This window comes from Balaenoptera borealis (genome assembly GCF_965194805.1).
Source record: "Balaenoptera borealis genome assembly, chromosome: 13".
NCBI lineage: Eukaryota > Metazoa > Chordata > Mammalia > Artiodactyla > Balaenopteridae > Balaenoptera > Balaenoptera borealis.
The window spans coordinates 20,450,627-20,472,967 of NC_138870.1; the positions used below are offsets into that span (position 1 = coordinate 20,450,627).

The 22,341-nt window shown below is 33.5% G+C and overlaps 1 protein-coding gene across 7 annotated transcripts in view; it reads right to left on the reverse strand.

The window, feature by feature from the left end:
* SOX5 (SRY-box transcription factor 5) overlaps positions 1-22,341 on the reverse strand; it is a 993,423-nt gene that overhangs the window by 372,050 nt on the left and 599,032 nt on the right. For 4 of the 7 annotated variants that reach the window (XM_082351969.1, XM_082351967.1, XM_082351964.1 and 1 more), the window contains exon 1: positions 21,029-22,335. The exons of 2 other annotated variants lie outside the window; for them this stretch is intronic. In XM_082351969.1, the coding sequence (XP_082208095.1) occupies positions 21,029-21,066 (38 nt within the window). In that variant the 5' untranslated portion in view covers positions 21,067-22,335. Of the gene's footprint in view, positions 1-21,028; positions 22,336-22,341 lie in introns of those variants that run through there. One more of the 7 variants, XM_082351963.1, reaches the window with a different exon arrangement.

Genomic DNA, 22,341 nt, shown 5'->3' on the forward strand with positions numbered 1-22,341 from the left:
ATCTGAATTTATAAACCTTTACAAAATATTTTTATGCATTTTTATTAATCTCTAAGTCAACATAGGTAAAGTATAGAAAAATATAAATTTATTATAAAGCAAAATAAACGCTGTTCTTTTGATTTTTCAATATTCACTCCATATGCAAAACATTTATAAATAAGGAAATTAATGTTGGCTGCTTATGGATACAGTAAGACAGCCTTTTCATTTGCCTGAATTTCAATGAAGAAAAATGTAGCTGTCCTTCTGACAATGATCTTTAAGCGTCCTAGTTCTTATACCTAATAAAAGTAGCAAGCAAGAGCTAACAAGTAAAAATTTCGACACTTAAAAGTCAGAAACCCCAAAGAAAACTGTCTATCATATAAATGTCTTAATTTCTAACATCCACTATTATGTTAAATGGCCTATTCATAATCATTAGTTGTGTTACTAATTTATGTAACTAAATGTAATTATTAAAATAATATCCAATATAAATTATAATAAATTGATTGGGTTTTCTGATATTTTTAAAACTCTGCCCTCTAAAAAATAAAATAAATATAGAAAAGCTTAACATTAAAAATGTATTTCAGAGAGATGTACTGTAGAAATTCAAAGTGAAACAATCAACAGAGAATTTGATATCACCCTACAGAGTACAGCTCTTAAAGTGGCTCATTTTCCTCAAAATATGGATTACTCTCACCTTAAAATTTGTAAAATCAACAAACTAATACAAAAATCTTACAAAAATCATATAAAATTATGTTACAAGCAAAGTTATATATTAGACCATGATATAAATGAAAAAGGAAAAAAATCAAAAGCAAAAGTATCAGTTGAGAAACTGTTAAAAAGGTAATAAATGTTGCTCCTTTATCTCCTACCCTTAATGTTCTCTCCTTAATTTAAAACAAAAGTTTAAATTCTTTATCGTGAGCTGAATAATACTGAGTAGCCTATTAAATAATTAAGGTGTCTTCAAAGTATGAGTCAAAGTTCACAAGCCATGGGTGTGGCCTTTATCTGAGCATTTGACAACGAATATCCAATACAGAAGAAGTGAAATTAAAGAACAGTGTGAAAGAAAAAAAAACCCTAACCTTTCCAAGAACACAAAATCCAACTGGTCATAGTAAGGTCACAACAGAGAATATAATTAAATAGCACATGTCATGATACGTATACTTGTATAACAATTTTTAATTTTTATGAACATACATGTTTTCACCTGAGAATATCTAATACCTTTGAAAACAATTTTTAGAAAGACTATTTTTTGAACCCTAATATAATATGACAACTTGTATTGAAGCAACCGAAAATGTCATATTTGGAAATTCTACAGTTAAAAAAAAGCATTGAAGTTTATCAGATTCCATCAATTAGCAGGATAATAACAACTTAACAGTTTCATCAAATTAAATTATTCTTTAGCATTTCCATTTAATAAAAAGTGACAATCAACAGTTTGTTCGAAACCAAAACTTCCCTACAATTTCTCCACTCATCCTCATTCCAACCACACAACGTCTCTTTTCAATTCAAACCATCCATTCTGGAACTCCCTTTCTCACCCCTCACAAACCTTAGTGGAATGAAGGGCATTAAAAGTAAGTAAACAACCAATAAATGTAACTATGTTACTGAGTCATGTGGGGAGGAGGGCAACGTGCAACGTGCAGAGAAAATGGCTAAGTTGTTCACATTGGTAAAGCCGACTTTGTTTCATAAACTTTCCAAGAACACTGGTAGAATGCTTCATTTTTAATTCATTCAAACCCTTTTAAAGTTTACCTGACTGCAGTAATTTGACTAGGTTATTTTTTGCTCTCACAAAATGCCATTTTTTATTAACACACCACGGACAAATATAAATATGTTCAGCTTGATATTCTGACTTATGTTTTGAAGATCGGACTACTATAAACCTACAAAAGACAGCTCTGTAACCATTTACAGGGGAAGGAGAATGAAAGCTGAAGGAAATCAACACACAAGTGGCACAGTCACTCACAAGGAATAACTTAAGGCACTTTAGGTCCTTCAGTTGATTATACTGGTGTTATCAGGACTCTGTATAATACAAACTGAATCCTCTGATAATTAATATAAGCCAACATTTATTGGGTATTTACAATGTCAAAAGGACAGTTCTGAGTTGTCCATGAATCATCTCTTTTAATCTTCACCCGTATGAGGTAGGTACTATTTCTATCTCCACTTTACAAATGAAGAAACTGAGGCAGGCACAGACAGGCTAAACAACTCACCCAAGGGAATCTATTTTGCAGAGGACTGAACCAAACTTGTAAACTAGGCTATCTTACTCTAGAGCCACACTAATGACCTATATGACTGCACAGGTCTGGAAAATTCTACCATTCTGCAACTTTAAGTCTCACCCTTCCTCAAAAAGGCTCTACCACACAGACCAGGATTAGTCTTCATAACACCACATACTTACTTCTCCACTCACAATATTTGCTTCTATTTATTGCAACTGCTTGCTTAATGTCTGTCTCCCTATCAGACTATAGGCTTGATGAGGACAAGAGCCATATGTGTCTAGTTCATTATTAAATCTCCAGAAGCTAGAACTGTCTAGTATATACAAAGTATTCAGTAAATATTTCATGAAGGAATGCACATTTTACTGTTGCTTTAAAAATCTGTTCTCTCAAGTGCCATTCAGAAATCAAGTATTGACAATTCACCATCAATAATAACAGTTAATATGTATTCAGTGCTTACTATCCTAGGTCCAATCTAAGCACTTTATATTCAATTACTTAATAGACATAAAAAATTTTTTTACATAAGAGGAAAATGAAATTTGGAGAGGTTAAGTAACCAGCCACATATCACATAGTGAAATAAACAGCCAGGATCTGAACACAGGCATCTGACTCTAGAGCCTGTGCCTGTTACTCTACTTCTAAATATGGGCAATTTTCAAATTTTTAAATCCTCTGTTTGAATAACTGCTTTATGTCAGAAAGCAGTTGGAGAATTGGAAAATACTGCTAACAAAAAGATCTCTATTTCATAATCTTAACATATTTATTAAGTAGTAGAGTTAAAACAGAAAAGAAAAGCTCATACTTGCCTCTAAGTTCTTTCCAAAATTTAAAAAATATTTTAGAAACTTTAAAAAGAGTATTTCTGATTTTCAAGATGTGGGAATGGTGAATGAAGAATAAGGAAAAGAGTTGAATTTGGTTTTACTGAGATAGTTGACTTCTAGCATTTTTTTCATAAAGAGAGAACACTGTAGTTATAAGTATGAATTCCAATCTAACGAAACATACTTTTATAGTGCTATTACACAGACTTTGTAATCAATATTTTTAGATTATTACCTGAAAAAAATTTAGTATTGTGGCCATCTTCAGAGTAGACTTTGTAGATAAACCGTGATGGTTTCTTGGATTAAAGAAGTCCTATTTTCTCAACTAGTATCAACAAGTACCAAGCTCTCTATAAGACAAATCACCGTGGTTTGGATAGTTTTCTGATGACAGATTATATCTCTTAAAATCTAAGCCAAGGAAAAATAAATGTCCCCGTGAATTTGGTACACAAAATTTGAACTTGAAGGCAGCCACTTCTGACAGATCTAATTATAATCTTAACTGATTTTAAAAAAAGGACAATGGTATAATACCTGTCTTTAAAACCTGTATCTAATCTGAATCTAATCAGGGACACAACCAGACAAATTCAGACTGCGAGATAACTATATGAGATTAAAATAATGTCAAGACAAAAAAATGGCAGGATATTATTTACAATTAAAGGACACCTAGATGCTTTGTGACCACCTAGAGGGGTGGGATAGGGAGGGTGGGAGGGAGGGAGACGCCAGAGGGAAGAGATCTGGGGACATATGTATATGTATAGCTGATTCACTTTATAATAAAGCAGAAACTAACACACCATTGTAATGCAATTATACTCCAATAAAGATGTTAAAAATAAATAAATAAAAATTTAAAAAAATAAAGGACACCTAGAGAGATATGACAAGTAAATGCAGTAACTGATGCTTGACTTGATGCTGGATTTAAAGAGGAAAAAAAAGGGCTTAAAACAGCATTATTGGGACAATTAGAAAATGTGGATGGACTATATCAAATAATATTACTATATTAATGTTACTCTCTTGGATGTGCTGATGTTATTGCGGTTATGTAGGAGAATGTCCTAGTTCTTAACACTATTAGCCTGCAACTTATTTTCTTTTCAAAATAAAAAAAGAAAGAAAGAAAAGAAAAGGGGCCAGGAGTTAATAATTAGGTGAAAGGTATATGAATGTTCATTGTGCTACACATTCAACGTTTTTGTAGACTTGGTATTTTTTGAAATAAAAGCAAACATTAAGAAGAATTTTATATCTCTGAATAATTGTGGCATTTTTTTAGATGATCAGGATATTTTCAGTTGTAACAAAGTAACGTCAAAAATCTTCCAGGCTTATGAGTTAGATTTGCCATCATGATCTGTAAGTGCCTAAATGTTGTCATAAAGAGCAGTTCTAAAACAGGTATGCCTAAACCAAAACCATCAGTTTGGGCAATGCTTTAGTTTTCAAATGGAAAAAAAGCAGTGCTTTTAACTGATACTCTTGTATCGATAAAGTGATAAATTGTAGGTATCTTTTTTATCCTGCACTCTTTCCCCCTTTTGCCACTCCCTCCAATTCCTTTATTCACATTGATGTGTACTTTCATGTTGCCAAATTATTCACATAGTAAGTATTCACCAAATATTTTTAAATGAATAAATCAAGATGGAAATGTTCCTGTGTCTACATCACTCTAAATATAGATGTACTACTAAATCATCTGAAAGCATATAGAATTACCTGTTAATTTCCCATTCAGTTAATTTGGGATGATTTTTAAAGTGTAATCAACCCAGAGGGCCCGATGAGGTGCTGGATTGTTCAAAATATGCAAACAAAACAGTCATCAGAGTGGACAATAAATAACAGACAGCCTTAACATGCTTCAAATGAAGATAGCCCCTAAGGTTGTACTATACCAAACTCTACCGTCTCAATGCAATGCTCTTCAGCTCCTTGAGCAGATCCAAAAGTGTCTCCTGAGGAAACTTCTGCTTTGTCTCTAAGTAGTCCTAAATCTAGAGTCAATTTAAGGACAGAGGTGGGAGTGCCCTCAATCTAGGCAAGAATACAACTCAGTCAAGAAGTGATTGTTCCTCATCTCTTAGCAACAGCCTGAATGTAACAACTGTTATTTAAAGGAGATAGTTTAAGGGACATGTTAGCCTTTTCTTAGATCTCTGCCAGTATCCTTTCACCAGGAAATCTACATACCTGGCAAACATTAGTTTAGCTACTTATAGAAATGCCTTCCTTCACTAAGTTAGTTATCATTGAACATTCTTTCTCTTATCTAGTCTCTACTAAAAATGGCAATGTGAAGAATGCCTTATGAATCTTCTGCAGCACTTCTACTGAAGACAATTTAAGGAGTCATAAAATAAATCACTCGCTTAGACATCAGGGCCCCATAATACAATTGCGATTACTGATAAAATGGTAAGGTTTTTTTTTATCAGAACATGATAAACATGAACCTCATTGTAACTGTCAGGTAACAGAATTATTCTTCGCCAAGGTTTTAGAAATAATTCTCTTCCCTTATTTTATCTGTCTATACATCTATACACACACTTCCATAACCATATATATGGTGTGCATAGTATATGCATAATATATAACTGCATAAAATATGTATATATTATAATACATTCGATATAAAATATATTTAATATATTTGTATAATATGTAAAATATAAGTGATTCTATGACATGAATATTTTATTTTTTATATCTCAATCCTTTTAGGATGTACTTGAAGTTCTAATAAATTGTGTACAAACCACTGGCTTCAACATTATTTACTAAGTACTTAATATTTACGTATTAGTATGCAGTCCAATGTCATTTGCCATATTATGTGAAATATTTTTGGAATTCCTTCTACATGATTAAAACTTGTTTGAAGAAATAATGTCCACTTCTTGAGCATACTAAATTACATATGTTTTCTTATTTAAGCAGCTAAATGGCCTAAATGGCGGGAATTATTATAATCCCCATTTCACAGGTACAGAAATTAAGGCATGAGGAGTTTATGTAATTTGCAAAACTCACATAGCTAATAAGTGGTGAAGTTGTAGAATAAATTTTAGCAGTCTAATTCCAAGGCCCACCAGTAACTACAGCTAGTAAGGTAACAAGAAATCAAAGAAAGAACCAGAAACCGCAGCCATATCTACATATGGAAAAAACACTTAAAAGATCCAAGACTTAAAACAGAGATCCATGGAACAACTCAAATCTATATTAACATATATAAGTTTAACGGTAAAACTGAAAAATCTCTGTAGTAAAACCACAAGGTTCATCTCTATTCCCAAATGCCTTGTTTTTCCCAGGAATCTGCAGGTTTTTTTACCTGTCACATACCTGATTGAGTTTTCTACTCAAAATCACCAACACTCCTGCCTGCTACCCAATAAAATCAGTATGTCATGGCTATAAGTTAGATCAAAGGATTAATATCACATTAATTATATCATTATTTCCCAATTCATCACAAACTTTTCCGTATAAAATCACCATATAAGATGTGAACACTGACATACTTAAAAATTACGGTAAAGAAGCTTCCTGTCCAATTAAGACAGCAAAAACTAATCAGATAAACTTTCTGAGTGAAGGCACTGACTGTCCCATAAAGAAATTATTTCAATATATAGCGCACAGTAAAGGACCTGAGAAAGAGATATATGAGAAATTTTATATAGTTACACTTCTCACAGTAAGGAATTCCATCTATAATGTGCACTGAAAATTAGTATCTATCAAAAACAGTTCCAGGTTGACTTTACCAAGAAACCCTTTATTCAATTGCCCAGATGTCTGGATATCCACCACCTAGCACACATCACTTTGTGCCACGAATGAATGAATTCATTCAGAGAGGAGAAATTAGGAGTTTATATCACAATCATTGTATGTTATTTATTTATAGTGTCTATAATTTTATGAGTTATTCAGCAACTAAAATGATTCCTGGTATAGTAGGTATATGAAGTACATTTGTTGAATGAATGAAGACATTTCTGACACTAAAATAAATAATAATTATAAAGTTATGAAAGCACTTTATTATCGAGATCACTAGTACAATTTGGTGGTTAAGAGTGAGGTCTTTGGAGCTGGATTGTTTGGGTTGGTACCCCAGTTCTGCCACTTATTATCTGTGAGAAATTAGGCAACTCTCTCTGTTTCATCTTCTTCATTCATAAAATGGAGATAAGATTTCTGTGAGGCTGTCTGGCGCATAATAGATACACACTGAATGTAACTGCTATCTTTATACCTATAGAGAAAGAGCTTGGATCACATGTTGTGGGTCAGGTTTAGAAACTGCGAGTAGTATCAGCTGGGATGCAAAAGGAGAAGGTTTTCTACTCAACCACAAACTTCTTTAAACCCAGTGAAGAAACTACAGATATACTGCACTTCATAAAAATAAATACAATTGTACCTTTCAAACATATAATCTCTAAAATAATCTAAACAATCCCTAAGCAAACATCTTCTTTTCCACCGTAACTCCACAGAAGTTGGGAGAAACTGACAATATTCATTGGGTAAATGATACAAGCATCTGTGCAAGTCAGTGTCACTACGAGGGCTTTTCTAAAAGTGATAAAATTTCACCTTCTTGTAGAAGAAAGCTAAGAAGGAAGACAGTTAATAAAAACTTAAGTCTTTGTGACACATTGCTACCCTACTGAGCTGTGAACTACTAGAATCTAGACACAGAAGTTTTAATTTCCCTCCCTTCACAGAAAAGGATAAAAGAGCGCCATCCAATAGAAATATAATGTGAGCCACAAATATGAGCCACATATGTAATTTGAAATTTTCAAGTTGCCACACTAAAAAAGTAAAAAGAAACAGGTGAAAGTAACTTTAATCATATTTTATTTAAGCCAATATATCCAAATATTATCATTTCAACACATAATCAATATTTAAGAAATCTCAGTAAGGTATTTTACATCCTTTCTTTCAAACTAAGTCTTCAAAAATCCAGTGTGTATCTTGTACTTACAGCAAATCTCAATTCAGATCAGCCTCATATCAAGTGCTCAATAGTGGCATGTGGCTAGTGGCTACCATATTGGAAAGCACAGATACATGGGGATTCTGAGAACATTTCTTTATACTTTTCACTAAATCATGTACTTCTTCCTCAAAAGCTAAAAAGGTCTCAATATATCTATGGTAATTCATACAGTGTGGACAAATCAATAAGCTAACGCGTTCTAATAGCTCAATTTTCCTAATATTTAAAATACAAAATATACTTCAGATAAGGAAACTACGTCAAATTACTTAGTCCAAAATTCATTTTTTGCTTACAGTGTCCTAAGTACCAGACTATACTAGCTCTTGCCACCTACTCTATAAATTTACAGACTTCTAGTGTATAATATTTGCCAATATTCTTTTATTGAGAATTTCTCCCATACCTTTAAAGTAAATGAAATGGGTCAAATAATCAGATTTCGCTTATAGTTTACTGTCTATAGCATGATTTTCCCTTACTGAACCAGTGATGAAACAGTACAGGTCTGATTTAATACTATAAATTCAGAACAAATGGGAAAGCATTAAAATCAGAAGTGCTTCTGGACCATTAACTTCCATGCTGATTTGACACGCGCCACAGTACTCAGGCAACAGACTCAGGAATATAACCTATTCCTAAAGCAAACAGTATTTTATCTCATAACCATCTGGGGCGCTCCTCGGAAGGGCCACTTGCATAGTGCTGCCTGGTATATTTTAATATCCTAAGACCTACTTTAGCGAAACCCATTTTGCTAGGAAAAGACGACTGACATAGAAGAGATTATGGAGAGAACAAAATTTTGGCTGAGGCCCTTGCTTTCATTATTTAGCTGAGGAAAATCATTGGTTATATACGCTTTCAAAATCCTATGGTTTTTCTAAGGTACCAATAAAAGTGATACCATTCATAACGTGGACAGTGGTCTCTTTCATATATCGCCTATAGTCGCAAACTTAAGTGCCAAGCAGATGGTTGAAATCTGTTTCGTATAAAATGTGCGCTTTTTTCCCCCAACTGTGTTCTTTGTATTCATATTCAGCCTAGGTTTGAGCCATCAAAACACTGGCACTATGTCGATCATTAGCAGCATTTTAGACAACTGGCAAATAAGGTATTCACTGTTCTCCACAAAATGTTCAGCTAATATTTCCCAGATGTATAATTAAGGCAAAAGATCATCTTCTTAAATTGGTATCAGCACTTTGGATGGCTTCTGGCTTCCAACAGATACTATCAGTGGAAAACAATTTTATATCAAAAATAAGGGTTCTGTTTCTGGGGTGTTTTTGTTTGCTTGTTATACAGCTGCCCATAAAAAGAAATCTATAAATTTCCCCAAGCTTCACCTCCTGTCTAAAGGAATAGGTAGCTAATACAAAATGAGTCATGTTACATTTACTATGAAAATCTATGATTTGCATAGATAAGTTTCTTCGTTATTTAATATTTTCTAATTTTCAAAATATTTGTACAAATATTACTTTAAAAATCAACAGTGTGTGACCTTTTTTTAACAGAAAATCACTTTTTTGTTGCCCAATAATTTGTTCTATACAATGATTCATTTTTATGATTATACACAAATAAATGAATTTTAATTTGCATAGGTTAAAGCATAGGAATATGTTAAAGCAGCAAATTTGTTACTTAAATACTTTATATATGAATTCATGCAAAAACAACTTTTGGTGTATCAGATTTCCTACATATAAAATGGGAAGAAATGTGCTTTTAGGATATTTCATAATTAGCAGTAAGCAGTCAGAGGAAACTATAGCTATATTGCTGCTATTTAGGTACAAGTTACCTGGGATCAATAATCATAAGTGCATTTAAAACAATTATAGTTGTATTAACTACAAATTTTTAAAAAGTAAGTCAATAAGCTTCTTACGGGTTTTTTTATATGCCAAAATAATTTTCAAATATCCCACAAAAATATGTAATTTTCATTGAAGTTCTGACCATTTTATATTCGTCAAAAATTAAACCTAGTTTTCAAAGTTTGAATTCAGTGGCTTGCCTTCAGAGATATCCAAATATTTTTATAAATTTTAATAAGTTTAAGATGCCTCATTAGCATCAGAGGATAAATAATTTGATACTCATTTTAAAGCCCATTTTATAGACGCATGACTGAAACCCCCCAAATTTAAATGACTTGTACATCACAAAGTTTTAATTCTTGATTTAGAAACTGTAGGAACATATGCCAACTTTGTATATCACTAAATTCTGGATTATAAAATATATTAGCAGTAAGTTGCCCAACTGGGACGACTTCCAGATTTTCTTTCTTGTTTAACAGTAGGAAATTTGCACATTTTCCTCCCTCTAAATGTAGTTCTGGTTCAATAAGGCTCTCTTCTACTTTTTTTTTTTAAACAATCTTTATACCTGTACCATGAGGATAAGAGAATAACACCCATTCCTTATTCCTAAATTAAAAAGATGGAGGGAGGTTCAAGAGGGAGGGGATATACGTATACATAGAGCTAATTCACTTCGTTGTACAGCAGAAAGTAACACAACATTGTAAAGCAATTTTACCCAAATAAAAAAAATTAATAAATTTTTTTTTAATTTAAAAAATAGTATTCTGTGTAGCACAGTTTGATAAATACTTCTCTTTAGCAATGTTTCATATTTATTGTTATAAAATGTAAAACAAGGATTATGCTCAGAAGAGAAATATATTATCATCTAACTCAATTTGTGTGTACTTACAAAAAATAAATCTGCAATAAATTTTGAAAAATACCATAGAAAAATAATAGAATAAAAAATTCAACATCATAATTATTAAGCAAAGAATTAATTTTAACATCTAGTCCATTCCTATGTTATCTCAAATATACGAATCTATACTTAAAACTTACAGCTAATGTGTACAGGAACTTCCTGATACCACAGTCATATTTTCAAAGTACAGATAATACGGAAGGTCACTGGATATGCAGTCAAAGATTATGTTACTGATGGTATAACTACACCTTTTATCAAACACTGGTTTTAAATAAAGCACGCAATCTGCCGAACGTAAGATATTAGCAGTATGTGAAGCCTGCCCTCTCAGATTATATAGCTTTTTAATGCATCTTTCATTGGTTGTTCCTCTACTTCTTGCTTCATAGGGTTTAACATTTTTCTTGAGATTGCCAACTATTAGTGCATATTAGATTGGCTGGCCTGATGCTAATGCTAATAGTTACCTAATTTATGTTGAGAACCACTTAAAATTTTTCTTTGGACTACCTGTTTGTAATCTTAGTTGATCTTGCCACTTTCCGGGCCAATGTTTTCTTTATTCATATAAAGACATACAATGTCCAGAGCCCCCCTGTTGTCCTAATGCTCTACTGTCTAGTTTTTTTTTTTTAATTCTATCTTATCTTTATAAATAGACTTTCAGCTCTTTGACCTAAAATGCCACTCTCTTGCTTTTCATATTCCCCCACAGTGCCTTGTTTAGCAATCCATATATAATGTATTTTTCACAATATTTGTAATAGTTGAGGATAGGGATCTGATGCACCTGAGAGTTTCAAACACATAGAATGTGAATCTTATCTTTCAAAACACTTAAATTCAAAATAGTTCATAGCAATTTGAGCACTTAATCCTGAGTAAGAATTATACATAGTACTTAGATTTAAAACTCCTAAAATATACTATGGTTACATGTTCCTGCCCAACACCACTCCACTGAGAGGGAAACTGAGAAGTGATTCCACATGTTAAAGGCTGGTTGTATAATATATTCTGTCTCCAAATAGATGCATAAATGCAAGAATCCTGACCACTAGAGTGAGGAGGTAGGAATCTTTCAAATGTATTTCAAAGTGATGAAATTTTAGACTTGAGAGATTTTAGAGATTATCTAGCCCACCTTTGAATTTTACAGATGCATACACTAAGACCCCAAATCTCTTCTCAGTATGCAGGGAAGAACTGGATCTTAAGATCCTACACCCAGCTAGTAACACTTTCTATTAGGTTATACTTCCAAAAACAAATAAATGAAGATATTGACAAATGTAAATTTTTACCAAAAAAGAGGAAATTATTCTATGCTTTAGGAGAAATACTAAAAATCCACCAAAACACTGCCATTTTATATGGATGCCTTAATATTCTAACACTTAAATTTCTAATCTCAACCCAAAATCTCAAATATCCCCAAATGTTACTCAAGCGTATATTGATTTAGCCTTCTTGAATGCAAATTTTCCATTAAATATGAACTACAATACCACCTTCAGATTTTTAAAGCTGAATATTATTATATGTCCCTATAGCTCATGTCATAAGATTCTGTGCTGCAAATGAGAAAGTGGGAATGGGCTTTGTTTGTATTTCTACGAAATATTTCTTCCTTTCAAGATTTTCTCCCCAACACTGCAGCTTCATCAGGATTTGGTATGATTTATTCAAAATCAACTTATTCAAAATTTCATTACCCTATAGGCGAAAAAGTTTCTCCTAAATTCCGAACTTTTGTATGTGTATATGTGTATAACTATTACATTCCCCAAAATAAATTCTTCACATAACTCTTAGTGACACCCAATTATCTTTTCATTTACTTTTGAAAGTCTATATAGTCTGCTCCTTTACTTTGCTCCTTAAATTGATTATCAGGAGCTTCTGGATGCTTTTGTTTCTCTAGAAGAATGCTTTTAAAGCATTAAATATTCCTAAACTGTTTATAGGTCAAATTAGATCCGTTTTATTCTTCCAGTAATGCTAAAATTCTTAGAAACGATTACACTACCACATTTACATCCCACAGTCCTTAGGGCTCTAAAAACAATACATTTTCCTCTGTTTCCCAAATTCTAATTATGCTTAGGACTGGAGAGAAATAGAAGTTCTTGTCTCAGAAATAGCATTCGTTGTTATCATTGTTTTTCCATTCCAAGGTGTTCTGTTTGATTAATGGGACTTCGCATATTACATAAAAGTTTTCTTCACATCCTGATAATACTATGGGGGAGATGACAATCTGAATCTGATATTGTATATTCAGTTATCACTCATTCAAGGTCAAAGTTAGTGAATTAGTGAATGAATCAGAAATTGAAGTTTGATTACCAGTTCACTCCTTTCACTACACATTATCCTAACAAATCTTCAACACAGATCCCTTGTAGTGCTGATAAGAAAGAAGAAATACTGGCATTAATTTTATGACATCTTCCTGCAAACGCTTCTCAAACATATTACGAAACTCGACAGCAAATTTTTTAAATGGGGGTTGAAACAAAAGGACATCGAGAAACGAGTTTTTAAAAAGTCTTTGGACTTTGTAAATTATTGCCCAACAAACTCTGGCTCAGGGTAAATAACCCAAAGGAAGAATTGTAAGCAAACAAGTAATACCTTGACTCCAGAATTAGAATAAAAATGTTTTAGATCTTCATCAAGCAACCTATATTAACTGTGGATGAAAAATTAATAGCATAAATAAAACCTTACTTTTTCATTTTGTATTCCCTTATGTGAAGACATATTTTTCATTTTCACTGTGTTTCTTTTTCATTAGGATGCTCTTTTATTAGATAAAAATTGTTTAAAATGACAAATCAACAGATCATATTTGAAAGTTTCACAACCAACTCTCTAACAACCTACCCCCTTGGTACCATCATCCTAATTCACATAAAAACAGAAAACAAAACCAAAATCAGTACTAAAGTAAATAATTTACCACATTTAAAATAAATTTTGATTAAAAATATACCAAGAAAACAGGATTTGGGCCTGTGTCCTATTTTACTACTAGATTAAAAAATTTATCAACAAGCAAAGCAGGTTAACTCTTTCCTTTCTTTTCTCAATAATGTTCCTGAAGCCCTAAAGGAGAGGACACATCCTTTATGAAATTGCTGCTGTGTCCCAACTGATCTAACTCTCTTAAAGCGCCAATATAAAAATCTTATAAGGTTTTAAGGGTGCCTTTTTTTTGGCCCTATACGGCAAATTCCATTTTTTCATATTACACCTACTCTCAATGCATCTGATTCTTAGGTTTCAATGTCACAGAAATGACTGGGATGGAGAGGGGAGGTACATGTGCACAGAACATAATAAAATCCTATGCATCTCTACAATGAGAAATATTAAAAATGAAGCTACTAATACATTTTTAAGAAACATCATATCTTCTGTTTTTTTAACATTTTCTCTTCTAAAAAACACATTCTTTCAAAGATGTGAAGAGCAGAAATAGAAACACTGTTACATATGAAAGTTTCAAGGGATTTGCTGCCAGCAGCTTTTCTTTATAGTGTTCCTCTTACCTACAGTATGTGTTGGCACTGGCAGGTAGCCCTAATTCGTTAGTAGCCAAATTATTTTTGTCCCTGAAGTACGAGAAATCTCCATAGCACATGAATGAGACATGGTTTACTAGTTTACACACATCTTTATAACTCCAAGAAACCAAAACTCATTCACAAATGCTTTCATTTCAGCTAAGAGAAGGGCTACAGAATACTAGAACTACCTACTTTGAATTCCTGGTCCCCATTCTCCATGAGAAGACAAATAGAAAAAAATCTTTTAAATTTCCATAAAGAACTTTGGTCCTGGATGCAAGAAAAATAAACAGCTTTCTGTTCACCATACTCCACATTTCATCTAAGTCAAAATATTTCAGTAGAAGGCATTAAGAAAAAATGTCATTTAGTAATAAACCTAAATGTCTCCAGACGAAAATTCATCACGACAGCACAGTAGGTTTAGAGAACGTGGTTCACAATAGTCAGCATCCTCTTATTGCATGATCACCAGCTACATTTATACACTGCTGTACCACCTTCACTAAGTTACAGAGAAAATAGGAAGCAGACATAAGCAACCCTCGGAAATACACATATAACACAAGTGATGATTCAGCCATAGCAAGAAATCTCTGAATTCTGAGGCAAGACAAAAGTAAATGTATTAATACTAAACAGCCAAGTGACTGAAATGTCACTTAGATAACAAGAGAGATTTAAAATACAATGAGCTGAGTTCAGTTTTGAATTGATTTAAGCTTCGATACTGACTTCAAATGTCTATGAACAACCACAAGCTTTTGTTTTTAATTTTCCTTCTGTCATGTTTTATGGGTAAAAAGTCCTTAAACTACCTTGTAATAGATTACTTTCAAGCTGGGTGACAAAAGGGCATAATGACCGGAAAATGATACAAAAGAAACAGAAAAAGCATGTTAATAAGTTTATCAACAAACCTGGGTAATTCTCATGAAGTACAGATTAAGGTTCAGTGGTTCCAAACTGGCAGCATTCAAGTTGGGTTCATATTTGGGTTTTTTGTTGTTTGTTTTTTAAAACCACCTGTCCTAAAACGACATTGTTTATGCTAATTATCTTTGTTTATGCCACAATTCTGTTTGTTTACTACATTCTTTTAAAATACCATATCCCTATAAACAGTTCTCACCAGAATTCTTCTAAATCTTGTTTCGGTCTGGTCCTTCTCGGCAGCCCACTGAGCAGAATGCAGCTCTACAATGAAGGCGCAAGAGCTGGGAACAACTTTGAGTCTCTGACTCCTCAGGCTGGCAAAGGCAGGGAGTACTGCTGAGGTTTTACACTCAGGCTCCGAGGGAAAAGGATACTGAATGTGGAGAAATGCAACACCCCCCTATTGGACAAGCAGAACCACACGCCACAGTATCTCCAGAGATGTATGAACTCTCAACTAGTAAGTGAAGAGAAGAATAGATAATGCTAAAGAGAAGGGAGTGCAGTTTCCAAACTGCAGGAGAAAACACAGAAGTCAGAAAGGATGAAAAGGTCACCTCCTGAACCATTATTAGTTCCTGATTAAAGTGGAGAAATATGAGGCATTCTCTTAAGGAATGTCCAAATAAACGCTGTTCGCTGAAGCAAAATAGTATGTCTTTAAATTTTTTCTTCTCCAGCAATATCACTCGATCATGTTCATCTATATAACATACAAATTTTATATTTAATGTAAATGACAATGCTCTCAATCAGTGACAAGAAAAAAAGGACAGAATGAATGAAGCAAGAAAGAATTTGCTATGTTTCAGTCCATTTCTTGTTCAACAAAGTGTTTCCTTTAAAAGGAAGATATTTCATGTTTTGGTTAAATCTTTGCACATATTTCTATCTGAGTTGCCATCATCTGAGTCAGAAACCTGACATATTAAACTATATATAAGTTAGAACAAGAGAAACGTCCAGATTATTTTATTTCCCATGCTGTTAAAACTCATTGAAATTATAAATGAGTAACAAACTATGGAAGAAAACCAAAATCTATCAGTTATATTTATTTAGCTCGTCTATAGAAAGGGAGGTATTCAACATACATAATACACATCTGCATTATACACATACTCATTAGGTGGCTGGAGAATTGATTGTGGAGAGAACAGACAATAAAAATCAGACTTTAACCATGAATGTAATTTGGCTTTTTAAATGCATTATGAATGTAATACCTTTGAAATAGCTTCCAGCTCTATGGAGGGGTAATGTGCTCAAGTATTAGAACAGGCCTTATTATTTGCCTCTCAGGTATGGTGCATATACAGACTTTAGTTAAAAGCTCCCTAAGCACAGATAAATACATTATTGTATGCTGATTGTACTTGAGACCATTAAGAACATATCAACGTGTGAAGTAATCATAACATCAACACATTTCTATATCTATCAACCTGCTAAACACTGAACTACCTGACATTTAACCCTTAATTGTTCTTGGTAATCAGTCAGATCGCATCGCCTGCTAAGTCTTCAGGACAGTCCTCCAGTGTGACTGTGATAGAAGTATGGTTTGTCCACTACTTCATGCAAGCTGCCTTCCAAACTAATATCTTAGCTCAGTTAGCTTGCAAATTATTGGGATGGTAATTAAAATCTATAATCAGTTGTACGTACCTTTTCCTCTACAAGGTAATAGAAAATAAATAAATAAATAAAATGAACAAAGGCAGATATCAGAACATCCTGAAAACATAATATCAAACTTACAGGTTTACAGGTGCCAATAGGTGACAATGTGAGCAGACAACTTTCCTTTGATTCACACCTAGGGGTTACCTGCTAACTTGAATGTATTTATCACTCATGAGCACAATGGTTTAAAAAAAAGTTTTTAATCAAGCTGAATGAATCTGTCCAGGTGATAAATATATTATTACTATGGCCAAACTCTAGGTAATTAAAGTACTGCTAATGTCAGAAATATTCTTGCAGCCCATTAACAGTGATTTTTCATGGTAATTTTAAAAATTAATTTTTCACAGTACCTGATGTATATTTCTTTCTTCAGAAAAACACTTAGAAGTTTCTTAATGTGAAAAATTATTTCTCTAGTCTATATGGCCATAAATAAATTAGATGGGAATATAAAGTAAATAGTAAGTTTTTGTTGCAGAAGGTTTTACTCTTGTAGTCTTCCCTTCAACATGTAGAAAACTGGCAGTGTGTTGTCTGTACCCGTTTTGAGAGAAGCCATCAAATAGGTGCTATTATAAGCTTAGTTTGCTTCATCCCACTACCTTCAAGCCCAACTTTTTTTTTCTTTCTAGACATTTATAGACTGTCTTCTTAAGCAATCATCTTATACTTGCTTTTTAATTAAGTCTCTTAACATAAAACAATCAGAAAGTGTAACAAGTAGCTTGGTCATAAAACAATTACATTACAGTCAAATAGGATAAATATAAACATAAGGAAAAATAGAATACAATATTATTGATAGTAACAAAAAATGCTTTTTTCATTCATCAGAAACAAACTGATATTGATATTTAAGACAAATATTTTAAATATTTTCATTCTAAGAATATGAAAAGATAAATGGTATTCTGAAAGGAAAAACCCTTAGTTACAATTTTTATTATTTATTTTCAGGTAAATATATAAATTCACTGTCTTCATTTAAAATTTTTTCGGAGAGTTCAAGCGTTCGTTCTAGACACTATTACTAACATTTAGACCATGTTGCCAGTTATGTTTCCTCTAAATAGTATGAGCTAAAAGATTTTGCTTACAAATAATTCCTTAGAGCATACTTTGCCTATTCACCTCCCACCTGAGAATTGTGTTTTTCATTTATCATAATCAGTTATGTTAGGGATGCTTGACAGTAAAAATAAAATATTTCAACTTCTTTACTTTTTAGAATCATTGTTCAATTTGCTTTACCTCCTGAATATGTTTTAGCAGACAATGAAATTGTTACTACTTCTGAATTATTTAACAACTGTTTATTAGTCTGACAGTATTGATCATGTTCATTTCTAGGGCTGATAATACAGACATAACAAATCTATATCCCAATTTTGATCCAGACATTTAAGTTTTGAATATTCCTTAAAGTTTCAAATAGTCTACAGGTTGGAAAGGATAATAGAAGATAGACAAAACTACTGATGAAACTAGAAAAAAAATCACATACAACTTCCAAAATACATAAGCCCCAAGCAACTTATTAATGTTCTCCAGAGCAATGTTCTCTATTTCATATAGAAACTTAGAAGTCTTCTTTTCAGATTTCTGACTAAGTTTGAGTGAACAACTCATCTATATCAGGTGAGCAAACAGAATAAAAACTTAACACTCGATAGAAATGACCTACATATTCAATGAAAGTTGCAGATAGTTGAAAAGGCAAAAAAAAGCTGACTATGTATGAGAGTGTAATTATAGTATATATACCTCCTTTGGAGAATATAAATATTCAATATTGAGTCTGCATGATATATACTCTATGTGAGTGACTACAGATACACTCAACCATACACATTCCGTGTAAACAAATAGTAATGATTTACTGAGATTTTTGTATGTATTACCAATTACAACCACAGGGGAAATTATTAGGAAATTTTATATTGTAGGACATTTTTCAAAATTATTTTAGCTACTAATATTTCCAGAGATGCTGTCTCTACTGACAACTCTATTGATTATCACTTGCTTATTTAATTAGGCAGTTAGAAGAGCATGCCTCTGGGTGACAAAAAACTGAAATTCTCACCAGGAGGAAAAACAAAATGTTAAGAGATTTGAGCATCAGAATAGGAAAGGGAAAAGTTTAGTTTAAAAAGAGATAATTGAAAAAATACAAATAAAGTTCACAGCAGGAAAGCTTGCCTATATAAAGGAATAGGCTACAGCCTGTTAATATGTAACTACCTTTTTATATGAACAGTCATTTAACAGGCTTACAAATCAGACTCAGAGTTTTATTTTCGATAAGTATAGAGTTGAAGAATACTATCATTTAAGTGTCGCTCTGCACATACTAGAAAACTCACTATGGTATTAAGCAGTAGTATGTTCCAGTATAAATAACTTCAATACCTACATATGAAACAGGCTATGTTTACCAAAAAAAAAAAGGAAAAAAAAAGCTAACTATTTTAAAGAGTTAATATATAGAACTTTGAAAAAAATAATTCAAAACTGTTAAGAAAGCTCAACCATTCACTGGAATTATGTGGTGAAGATGCACCTTAAGTTTTTTTTAAAAAAAAAAAGAGGAGGAGGAAATGAAAGAAAGAAGACAGTGTTAAAGTATATACGCTGGCTATTTTACTTTCTCCCCTGATCTGATATTGGTTTCTCTAATAGCTGACCACATTCAAGCATTATTTTATTCTGAATACCCCTCTTCTCTTCCATTGCTTCACTTCTAGAATGTTTTAATCTTTGTCCTTTCTTTTTTCGTCTTTTCATATCAAATTCAGTCTTTTGAGCGATGAACAGCTTGACTTAGCATATTTTTAACCAGCTGGTCTAGCACCTAGCTTGCATTGCATAGTCAGATACAACAAATGTTTATACAGAAGGTAGCTTTCATGAAAATGAAAAAAAAAAGCCTGGGTATCATGCATCCTGGCTTTTTTTAGCTTTTTTTTCTAATTCACCATACAGAATACAAAGTTTGAATTCTTTTTAATGGCAAACAAAATTCTATTTATAGTTCCAAAAAATGAACTTATGCTAGGATAAGAACTCAAATTTAAAAACTGCAGTGTGTACTTATAGGAACACGAAGAGGGCTAAAATTCTTTCAGAGCCCTGCTTTACTTGCAAAAACATCCAATGGAAGGATATTACACATATTTCTCTAATAGGAAATACCTGATTACAAATAAACTTATTCCCATCATAGCAAAAGGGAAAACAGAATAAATCAAAATTCAGCTTAAGACAGTGCAAAAAGTGGCCACTAAAAACTTAGAAAGGGATCATCCCCATTTCTTTTTTTTTTTTGACATTTCAAGAGTAATGTACTAATAGATTCCTGTGATGTTAAATTTTCTTTAAAAAAAAAAATCTGCTCTCTTATATCAACAAAAGGTCATGTGCTTTACTGAGCAGCTTCCAAAGTTTTACAGAAGAATCAAATAGGAACTTATAGCCTCCGTTTTAACCACCACTAAAACCTTCTGTCACCCCAGAAATTACAAGACAGAGATGTTGAAAATGGTAACACTCTGCACACAAAAGCATTTAAAAAGGTGTAGAAGGGGAGAAAAATATCAATGAAGGAAGAAAGTAAGAGAGTGAATGAGAAAGAGAAAAGCAGCGAGTGGGAGAGAGAGAGATGCTTAATGTTCATTTAATTTCCTGTTATAGGACGTAGCCTAAAAATATTAGCAGAAATCCCGGAGACTTTGCAAATCAGTTCCATTTGGTCTGGGCAATCAACAAAAATCAGCTAACAAGATTGCAGAAGCACTAGCTAAAAGCTTCTCTAACAAACACGTTTTAAGGGAGCATCTTCCAGTGGATTCAGAGACTACTGTAAAATGGGAGAGTTGCACTTCAATATATCAGGGGGGAAAAACTACTCACCTTTCAAACTCCTGAGGTAAATCAGGGTCAGTAAGCATGCTGGAAAAGCACAATTTCCCTTTGTCACAGCAGCCACCTATGATCGTCTCCAACTGAACCTGTCAAGTGAGTCCAAACCTTCTAAACCAATTGATTTTCTCCCTCCCTCTCTCTCTCTCTCTCTCTCTCTCTCAATCTCTCTCTCTCTCTCTCTCTCTCTCTCTCTCCCTCTCTCTCTCTCTCTCTCTCCCCCTCTCTCCCCCCTCCCTCTCCTAGGACTCCTTGACCAGTCTCTTAAAGGGGTAGCGCACTTCCAGCAGCGGGTCGGGCTGTTCCCCCTTCCTCCAGCCGCACGCTCTCGGGCTGCAAGGCACTAGACAACCTCAGGGTGCCTGTCCTTTCCTTTTAATTCTCCCTTCCAGACATCACCGAATGTGAGAAGTCAACTCATTTAACGCGTCTCCCATACTCTCTCCTCTAAATAATAAAAGTCACACACGCACACGCATGCACACACACACACAATATGATTTTTGAAAATGCATTTGCTACTGATTAAAAGAGAAATCTGTACACTAACAGAACCCCGATTAAACTGCATTTATTAACTCATTAAGCAAAAAGATTAAATGTTAGTAATAGCATTTTTACACAAAGAATTGTTACGCCTTCTCACCCTTTTCTAGGCTCTCTCCGTGCGCACACGGAAACACACACACACACACACACACACACACACACACACGCTCTCGCACACAACAATCAGGCATTGTTCTGAGGGAAGAAAAGCAACTTTGACAGATTGAAATATAGCAGAGGCCCCTTCAAGGAAACCTGTAAACAACTTGTCACTCACTCTGTCGGTCTCACTGTTAGCTCGCGCTTTCCACAAAGTGGTGCGAACGTCCTGGCAACCCAACCAAAGTTTCCTCAGCTCCAAACTCCATAAAACACGATGTGCGATGCGGAGGGGAATAGGTATCCACATACCAAAATAACGCACACTCCAGGGAACAAAACCCCAAACCAAACCAACAAATGAAAACAAAAAGATGGTCCTAACAAACTGTCCTGCTTGGGATTGCTGGGGAGGTCAGGGCGGGAAGCGCTCCCCTGGCTGGGGATCTCTTTAATTTCCTCTGCCCAGGCGGCCACAGATAACAAGGTGGACAAACTAGGGCTTTACGGCTCCTAAGCCGCCTGGCAAGGCACAGCCTCCAAAGCAGTTCCAATTATCTAGATAAAAATCTGGCAGGCGAGGAAGGTAATCAGGTAACGTACCTTTGACATGAAATGACAGAGGCACATACACAAACACAGAGAGAGACACTTAC